The sequence below is a fragment of the Eurytemora carolleeae genome, unplaced genomic scaffold, assembly GCF_000591075.1.
Source record: "Eurytemora carolleeae unplaced genomic scaffold, Eaff_2.0 scaffold297, whole genome shotgun sequence".
NCBI lineage: Eukaryota > Metazoa > Arthropoda > Copepoda > Calanoida > Temoridae > Eurytemora > Eurytemora carolleeae.
This window is the reverse complement of record NW_019396222.1, coordinates 24,981-35,571: the sequence shown is the minus strand read 5'-3', so window position 1 is coordinate 35,571 and position 10,591 is coordinate 24,981. Positions and strand designations below refer to the sequence as shown.

At 31.6% G+C, this 10,591-nt stretch overlaps 1 protein-coding gene across 1 annotated transcript in view; it reads right to left on the bottom strand.

Moving 5' to 3' along the window:
- The window catches only part of LOC111698587 (facilitated trehalose transporter Tret1), a 32,153-nt gene continuing 21,562 nt past the window's right edge, over positions 1-10,591 (bottom strand). Inside the window, exons 12-17 of the mRNA XM_023468953.1 lie at positions 8,121-8,162; positions 7,862-7,942; positions 6,559-6,657; positions 4,213-4,310; positions 2,875-2,930; positions 1-232 (exon numbers count right to left, since the gene is read on the bottom strand). Coding sequence (XP_023324721.1) covers positions 148-232; positions 2,875-2,930; positions 4,213-4,310; positions 6,559-6,657; positions 7,862-7,942; positions 8,121-8,162 — 461 coding nt within the window. The 3' untranslated portion in view covers positions 1-147. The remainder of the gene's footprint in view (positions 233-2,874; positions 2,931-4,212; positions 4,311-6,558; positions 6,658-7,861; positions 7,943-8,120; positions 8,163-10,591) is intronic.

Genomic DNA, 10,591 nt, shown 5'->3' with positions numbered 1-10,591 from the left:
CACATAATTTAACTATTTATTATGTGTACTTCTGGTACATAATTAAAAGCAACGTTACTAAATTTGTAGCTTTTACCTCAAATCTAGCGTGTTTTGTTATGTTCGAAACAAAACCTATCTTTTTAAATATTTTGAAATATATACAATTTAAACTTTTTCAACTAAACAATCTATTTCTTGAGAATTGATGACGGGTTCAGAGATAGATGTACTTTCTCCTTTCTTTCTTTTCCTAAATATATGAATAAATTTCAATTCTATCTTTATGTACTGAATTGAAACCTTAAGATAAATTATTTTTACAGGTTTGAACTTTCAAAAAAGAAGTTAAAGTAGCATTAAAAGTTATGCTTTCATAAATTTTTATTGTTTAGACGTCTTATCTAGTATTTTATTCTAAGCCGTTTTGACAAACTAACAAATATTTATATTAATAATTATATCGATTTCGACTTAACTTAAGTTAATTTAGGGGGTTAAAATTCTTTGTAACATTTAAGGTCTATCTTACAGAAGACATTTGAACCCTTTTTACGACATCTTCGAGGGTTAAAAACATGTCATCGTGCAATCTCATCCATTGTATTTTCGATCTTTTCTATTTTTCATGGTACAATTTATGGGCCTAGAGCTGCAGCCAAGTACGTGTAAGATCGATTGTAAAATATTGTTAGCCTACATGTGTTGCTAGCTATGTAGAAAGTATTTTTACAAACTTATAAAGATACGAGGTTGCGTGATGTAAATACAAAAAGATTTTTATTTTGTGAATTAAGCCGAGTCATCGTTAAAGTTTTCTGGCGTGTAACCAAAACAGTTAATTGGGTTTAAGAACAAATAATTTCACAACAAAAACAAATATGTGGGTTAGATAAATATAAGGACAAAAGTTTAAACAGCTGAGTTGGTTTCCGTGGAAAAATTAAAGAAATAAGATCAACGTTCTGAGAGATTTAAATTAGAAATTCGAAAAATAAATCATAATACAATAAAAGAATGATCGCGAAAAGTGATCGTTGATGGATTTAATTCTTATATAGAACTAGAGAACTATATTTAAAACATTTATACAAACGAGATGCGTAACAAAATAAAAATTTTAGCTTTATTTTAGCAGAAGATCATCGGGCAATGACGTCCTATACATCATATAGGATTTACTATCGAGGACGTGCCAATAAGGACGTGCTATTTAGATGCACTATTAAGGCCATGTTATAAAGTACGAGGAATAATTATGATGCACCATTAGGACATGCAATTAAAGGACGTGCTATTTATGATGCACTATTGAGGAGATACTATTAAAAAGACGTGCTATTTATGTTGCACTATTGAGGACATATTATTAAAAAGACGTGCTATTTTGGAATCAATATTGAGGACATGATATTAATACGTTCAATTTAGGATGTCCTATTGAGGACAATGACATGCTATAACGGATGTTCTATTTTAGATGCCCCATGAAGGAAGTGCTATTAAGGGCGTGCTATTTATGATTGATGCACTATGAAGGAAGTGCTATTAAGGAAGTGCTATTTATGATGCTCAATGAAGAAAGTGCTATTAAGGACGTGCTATTTGTGATGCACTATGAAGAAAGTGCTACGAAGGACGTGCTATTTATGATGCACAATGAAGAAAGTGCTATTAAGGATGTGCTAGTTATGATGCACATTCCACAATGTAGAAAGTGCTATTGAGGACGTTCTATTTGTGATGCAGTATGAAGAAAGTTCTATTTATGATGCACCAAGAAGAAAGTGTTATTAAGGACGTGCTATTTATGATGCACAATTAATAAAGTGCAATTAAGGGCGTGCTATTTATGACGCACTATGAAAAAATTGCAATATGTGATGTGTTATATGTGATGCACTATGAAGAAAGTCCTATCAACGATGTGCTATGTATGATGCACAATGAAGAAAGTGCTATTAAGGAGGTGCTATTTATGATTTACTATGAAGAAAATGATATTAAGGGCGTGCCATTTTATGATGCACTATGAAGAAAATCCTATTAAGGATGTGCTATATATAATGCACAATTAAGAAGGTGCTATTAAGGACTTGCTATTTACGATGCCCTATTGAGGAAAAAGACCTGCTATGAAGGACGTGCTATTAAAGATGCACTTTAAAGAACGTGCAATTAAGGACATGCTATTTTTGATGCACTAATAAGGAAGTGCTTTAAAGGATGTGCTATTTATGATGCCCTATGAAGGTAGTGCTATTAAGGATGTGCTATTTATGATGCCCTATGAAGGTAGTGCTATTAAGGATGTGCTATTTATGATGCCCTATGAAGGTAGTGCTATTAAGGATGTGCTATTTATAATGCACTATGATGGAAGTGCTATTAAGGATGTGTTATTTATGATGCTCTGTGATGGAAGTGCTGTTGAGGATGTGTTATTTATGATGCTCTATGATGGAAGTGCTATTAAGGACGTGTTATTTAGAATGCCGTGTGAAGGAAGTGCTATTCAGGACGTACAATTTAGAATGCCCTTTTGAGGAAAAAGACATGCTATAAAGGACGTGCTATTTATGATGCACAATGAAGAAAGTGGTATTAAGGACGTGCTTATTAGACTGCCCTACGTAGGAAGTGCTAAAGGACGAGCTATAGGATGCACTTCTCAGAACATGCTATCAAGGACGTGCTATTTAAAATGACCTATTGAGGACATGATATTAAGGACGTGCTATTTAAAATCCCCTATTCAGGACATGCTATTAAGGACTTCAATAAATGATACCAATACCTAAGACCCGACCAAAACATGGAGTAAAGTACATTTAACCTATTCTAGAGCATGTTAACTTCTCCGAACCTGTTAACTCGTCTTATGATAATATTAACCTGAGAATACAACAGCTGGAGGTAAAATATTCTGAAACTTCAGCCAAACTTTTACCCTAAACATACTTATATATATTGAGGGTTATACAGTATATAGTATATACATGTATATGTATACAGTATACAGTATACAGTATATAGTATATACATGTATATGTATACAGTATACAGTATACAGTATATAGTATATACATGTATAAGTTGAAAACTTTGATTCATCCCTGTTTTAAAGATTAATGCAGTTTACTGCATCTCCAAAAGCTTAGTTTAGGATGGTGTGGATAACAAATGTAAGCCCTCGGTCATCCTTGATCAGAAAACAGTTTAATGGGAGTTGTAAATCCATCAGGCCACTCTGCATGCTGCAGGGTGTCCAAATATACAAGGGAGTTAAGTGCGACTTTTATATCGTCTTCGCTCTATGTGGCATTTTTTCATGAACAAAATAATTACAGTATTCCAGTTTACACATCTGTTATCGAAAACGCTTGGTCTTGAGATTTTTAAATAAGGTATACCATTTTTATCATTAAAATTGACGGATATTTGGAAAAATATGTACAAATTTCAATTTATTTATTAAATCCAAGCTGTCTTAATATCTAATATCTTCGTCAATTTTTAAGACACGATAAAGGTATAGACCACTTCATGACAAGCTCGGTAGACATAACCCCGATTGTATATTTATATTTTTGTTGTTGTTGTTGTTGTTTTTTAAATAAGTTTTTCTCAGAGAGTTATAAGATATTTAAAACTTTGTTAGAAAGAATTTTTGTGTTTTCTCAAAAGATTTCTCCATGTATACTTCTAATCAATTCTTCTCTTCTCTTCAAGAGTTTGTCCAGATACAGGGTGTCCCAATAAACATTGGACTTAAGTGACGACTCTTATATCGTTTTTGTTTCACGCGGCATTATGTTGTGGACACAATTTTAGTAGTATCCCCGTTAAAACTTTAAAAATAAAATTGTTTTAAAATTTTATTTTAAAGATACAAAGAAACTGGAAAACGTACAACCTTTTCATAATACATTCTTTGTCATTTATCAATTATCAGAAATTAAGAACGATCTTAAAGTCTTCTTTAAATTCCCATCTTTATGTGTTTATTGGAACACCCTGTATAAGAAAATATTCAATTTTTATATATTGGCAGCAGATTCGATCAATAGCTATTAATAGAATGGGGCACTCTGATGCCGGCCCACATTCTTAAAAATAAAATAAAATTACAACGTATCGCCGCCCCCCTAGATCCATTCACAAATTTCCCGGGGTGGGGGGTGGGGATATTTTCTCAATTTTATTTGTGTGAAAAATCCCTTAGAACCTAACCTTTGTATCCGGAAGAAATGTAGCTCCGAAGATTGCTGCTAATAAACCAATACAAGCGTAGAACCAGTACGCACCATGGGGGGAGAATGTGTACTGTACTGTAAACAAGAGAATGTGTACTCTGTACTGTAATTAAGGAGAATGTACTGTACTATAAATAAGAAGAGTTTGCACTCTGTACTGTAAAAAGGAGAATGTGTACTGTACTGGAAATAGGGAGAATATGTACTGTACTATAGATAAGAGCAATGAATGTAAGGCAAGGAAAGTCAATTGCTGTTTTGTATACTTTGTGTACATATTGAAACCAGTTCTATTTGGGGGATTTTATAAACAATAATAGATGCATCAGTGTTCGTTCAGTATTCGAGGAGGGGGGTTCAATGGAGAATTTACTTCTCCTTAGTACTGTCTGTGAAAACATTTATTTGGATTCTTCATGATATTGATATAATCGCCTACCATCGTAAAGTGAAGCCTAAAGCAAAATAATTTTCATATTTTAAGTATTGAACGAATTGAACCATTCCTTACCCAAAAACGACCATAATATAGTTTATAGTTGATAGTTTATTTCTGTTCTTGAGATTTTTTTCAACAAAAAAGACGTTGTACATTTATTGGGTCTCATTGTTAAATAATTAAAAATGCAGAAGTTTTTCCACAACCTTAGTAAAATATTACAATGGAATAACTTAAAGTTTTTTTAAATTTTGATAATTTATGTTATAAATTCCTATGACCAGAATAAATCATTGATTTTTTGTTTGAAAGATGGATCCCATGTCAGGCTGTGACACCCCTACTCTTGTGTTTATATTAGAACCCAAAGACAGTACACTGCAGTACAAAAAATGCGTACACCACTGAAATGACTTTCCTTGCCTTACATTCATTGGATAAGAGAATGTGTACTGTAGTGTAAATAAGGAGAATGTGTACTGTAGTGTAAATAAGGAGAATGTATGCTGTTCTGTAAGTGATGAGAATTTGTACTCTGTATACTGTAAAAAAGGAGAATGTGTACTGTTCTGTATATAACACAATGTAAAATCTGTACTGTAAATATGGAGAATTTGTTCTGTACTGTAAAAAAGAGCATGTGTACTCTGCATTGTAAAAGGTGAATGTGTACTTTGTATTGTAAAAAAATGTGTACTCTGTAATGTAAATACAGAGATTATGTAAAAAAATAAATGTTTACTCTTAAACTTTAAATAAAGAGTTTGTGTACTGTACCACAAATACAGTGTACTGTACTGTAATCACTGAGGATGTGTACTGATATAAAAAATCTTTAAAATTAGAAGACCGTAGATATACAGGGTTGCCCCAAAGGATGAGACTGTAAAGACGACCTGGACATTTTTTAATCTGGAGATTCCTAGGTTGAATGAAGTCTTAAGAGATAAACAAGCTTACAGTTTCTGGGAACCATACGAAATCAGACAGTTTTGATTCTGCACAGTCGTCTCTGAAGTCTCATCCTTTGTGGGTAACCCTATATTTAAATATTCATTTTTCATGAATTTGAAACATTCCACTGAAGATAATATCTGTTTACAAATATTGTAACTTCAAACAAAACTAAAATGGAAGAGGAGAAAGGGGGGATTAATGTATAGAGTAGAAAAGGGGGTTGGTGGGCATGAGAATGGCAGGGGGGGATTAAGAGTAGAACAGAAAAGGGGGGAGAGGATGTCAGTATTATTTCAGTTTATAAAATTTAAACAAAACTAAAAGAGTATTAGTTTAAGCTGTAAATATTTTCGATCCTAAATCCTAAAACGATGTGACCTAAAAATAATAAAACAAAGTTTATGATAAGAGTGTGAATAAATCCAACAAAGCCATGTAATCATGACTGTTTTTATAATTCCAAATTCAGCTTTCTTTTTTGATTTTCGCTCTACAATATATCTATAATTTATCAAAAAAGTAGTAAAACCATTTACTCTTATTAAAGTTTTTATGAGAGATGCGACATTTTGCATCGTTGGTAAAACTTTTTTCACATTTACACATTTCACAAACATATTTTAGATGTGAATTTGCAGTGCTTTCAGGGGTCTAGGGCCGAAACTAAGCTTTATTAAATTGATCTAGATAAATCTAAACTAAAGGGACAGTATACTCCAAGATAAATCTAAACTAAAGGGACAGTATACTCCAAGATAAATCTAAACTAAAGGGATAGTATACTCCTAGATAAATCTAAGCTAAAGGGACTGTATACTTCTAGATAAATCTAAACCAAAGGGACAGTATACTCCAAGATAATAAAGGGACTGTAAATATATATAGTTTTGACCTAAAGGGATTTTATGCTTTTAAGTATAAACAAACCTGAAGGAAATGTTTTAATAGTGAGGAAGACGTAAAGATGAGAAATACAACCGGAAATACCGCTCATCCAGCTGCGCAGGTCAACCGGAAACAGTTCACCTGGAAATAATCATTTTCAAAAATATAATCTAGAGTTGAATATTTCTCAAAAATATATTCTAGAGTTGAATATTGCTCAAAAATATAATCTAGAGTTGAATATTAATCAAAACTATATTCTAGAGTTGAATATTTTTAAAACTAGAATTCTAGAGTTAATTATTTTCAAAATTTTAATCGAAAGTTGAATATTTTCAAATATCCCCAGAAATCTCCTGATTAACAGTATAAAAAAGTAGCTGAAAAACTAGGATAAAAAATATCCTGTTCAATTTCGTCTCAAATACTTTATTGAAAAAACATATTTTTCACATAAAAGGGCTCTGATAATATGTATAAAAAGGGGGAAAAAATGAATGGCAACTCTGGAAGATGGCTGAAAAATTGCTATAAATTGCGAAATGGCTTATTGCCTGTATAGCCATCCTCAATTTGCGTTTTACTAGGGAAATGGGAAACATATTTATATATACATAATTCCGAGTGTAATGTTTATATATATAATAATAAGAAGATAACTGTGAGATTAAATATTCCAGGAAAACTAAATAAAATGTTAAGAAGAAATAAACAACAAAAGCATAAATGCATAAATTAATGATTATCAAATTTTTACATTGTTTACTGAAGATTGGAAACTCTTTATTTAAGGTTATCATGAATTAGATATCTATGTTCTTTTATGTTGAAAACAGACAGAATAAAGTTTTATTAGTTTTGTTTTTGCAAAACTTGAATTTTTCTCAAAGAGAAATAGATTCATAGAGAAAGAGATATGGACCCTGGACTTATTTAACTTTTAAAACCCAAGAAAGCTTTATCAAGGTTTGGGCCCTGGTTCAAACCGTAAAAAAACAAAAAGACTTTCAAATGTAAAGTTCTTTAATGCAACCTTGAGGTTTTGCAGGATCGATTTGCATTGAAAATATTAAAGAACGACCCCCAAAAGAAGTTCTCTACTTCAAAAAATATTACCTCTACTTCTATGTATATACTACTTTGCTTGTCTGTCTGGGTGTCTGGTTTTTTTCTATTTAATAAACGTCAAAACGACTGAACCGATTGGGCCCAAATTTATTGTGGGACCCACATGACCCCAGGGAAGATTTTTGTTTTTGTTTTACAATGTATACAAAGAGAAAATGTTGACAATGGAAGATTGGCGCGGAGCGCCCTGAAAGCCTAGTGTATAAAAAAAACTTACTTTGATAAGACCAGGGGATGGGCCCTAGACCTGCCTGGTAGGATATTGCTACAATAAATACAGAAAAAAGCGGAAGCAGGCCTTCAACAATTCAAGAATTCAATTTCAAATGTTTTTATCTAAAAACAAGTTTGACACTTTTAGGATAAAATAATTTCAACTGCAGCAGGGTATTCAACATGATTTGAATATGTCTGAGACGAAAAATGAATGAGTGAATTTTATTTACAAAAAAATAGAATTAATTATTGATTTCTTCCTATAGCAAAGCCTGTGACTCCTTGAACCTCTTGGAGATAAACTAATTTCATGAATTAATAAGGCGTATACATTAGAAAGTAGAATGGTACAAGGGTGGGAGGAGGGGAGAGTTCTCCAAACTCCTTGAATTAAAAGTTTAGATATTTTAATTTTAAGATTAAATCCTATATATGCCACCATAATAATTATATAAAAATGTTATTAATGATCTACAGAAATAGCCATTGAAATAAGACGAGTACACAAACGTTTAAAAAAAATTACACTATTATTTTGGCACGACGTGCTATAAAGTTTTTGAACTTAAAGGAATTGAGTTTTTGCCACAAACTCAGATTATCTAATTTTCAAATTCCTATAACTTTGCAACCCGTTTTTCTGGACCTTTGATGTTTCAAATTATTAATTCTGGTATAGATCAAATAGTCTAAGTTTGAAATATCAAAGGTTTACACCATCAGGTTGCAAAGATAAAGGGGTTAGGAAATGTAAGTTAGATTTTATTTTGCCCCTTTGCGCGCTAAAGTTTGGGACAAAATTAAAGAACTTCTCGATAAAGGGATTTCTGTCCAAAAATTTTATAACACTGGGAATCAAAATAACAGTGTTATAGATAGTTATAATAATAAAATCAAATATTATCACCTATTTATATTGTTTTCGGAAATGATACGAAGGGAATGTCTCTATTCTCAAATGCAAATTTTACAAATAAATTTTGATTGCATGGTCCAGAATTGATTTTGGCTCTACCCTACTCCACCTAAACGTCTTTATGTAACTTAGTTTTGAAATATTACAAGAGAAAAAGTAATTGAACTAGGTACAGCCAGTTCAACTTAGGCACTATAGTTGAACATGCAGAATATGGTTCAATTTCATCTTCTTTCAAAAAGTCTAACCACCTATTTGAATTTTGAATACATCTTTTTCGGGTACAAAAATATTTTAGACAATTGTTAATCAAATATTTGGGAGGAAAACGAGAAAACTTTGGAGGAATATATTGGAAAATCCAAGCTTTGCAGCATTAGGTTACAAAGATATAAGGATAATAAAATTAGAATTTGAGATGATTATTCAGTTCCTTTGCGGAACTGAGAATTAAGGAACCACAAAATATTGAAAACATATTGATAAATATAAGCCTTGTGAATGTAGAAGAAGTGTATGTAATGTATGTATTCATGATGGGATTTAAGTTTAAGATTTTCCCATAGTATAATTTTATTCCAAATCTGGTAGAGGGGGGGGGGGGGGGGAACAAGAAATTGGTTCAATCTATCCTCCGTCTCAGCTCAATACATCAACTTATAATAAAAGATTTATTTCTGAGCTGATATGTAAAAACGATAAAAAGAATTCAAAAGGTAAAGGATAACACGGGAATTGGAAATATATTTAGGATAACAAATGTTATAAAAGAAATGAGTTTTTGCCACAAACTCAAATGTTCAATCAATTTATTGGATTTAACAAATCAGACTTTATGATAAAAACTCAATTCCTATATTGTACATAAACCATCTTTTTCCTGAGGTTATAATTGGCTTATTATTTCTTTATTTAAGACTTTTGTACCTTTTGTATTTTTAGGTGAACTGATTAATTCGATTGTTCAGATTATTGAGTAATATCGGTGGAATGTATTTCTTCAGGAGAAGATTCTTTAATTACCGGTATCTGTTTGGATGTCCGATCATAACTCATAAACCCCTGGATCGATTTGCCTCAAATTTTGATTGGGGAACTTGACAGAACCATCGGAATGTTTTTAGATTGGTTAAACCATTTAAGGTTAAGTAAGTGGACTTTTATAGAGTTTCAAGCTAGTTCGGATACACAGGGATCGTTAAAATTATTGAGTTATGTCGATAATTTCAAGTATTCAAGGTTATACAAATATATTTAAACCAAACAAATTACAAACCAATAGTAATTTCCTTGAATAGATAACTGCACTTTAATGTCGTCTTTAAATAATCTAAATTAATGCCGTAATATTTTTTTCAGAAGTTGAAATTTATCACTTCCCTTTAATTTCAATTGCGAAAAGAGATAAAATGATAAAAGCTAAATCCCACCTGCGGTTTTTGAAAAAACCATAGGGTTTTTTAGAAAACTTTATTTTGATAAACTTTTTTATGAAAACTCTTTTTTATTAACCCCATGCAGTTTTAAAGAGAACTCTTGATAATAGGAGTTTAAAGAGAACTCTTGATACCTAGGAGTTTAAAGAAAACTCTTGATACCTAGGAGTTTAAAGAGAACTCTTGATACCTAGGAGTTTAAGAGTACGGGAGAGGTTCCATTATCAGAGCTGAAAAGGTTTTATAAATATCATATTGTTGCAAATGTTTGGGACTAGAGAGAGAGAGAACACTATTTATCATTTCCCTTCACAACCGACGGGATTCACACCAATATGTGTTAAGCATAGAAAGTGGAATGTAAAATTTATGAAATAAA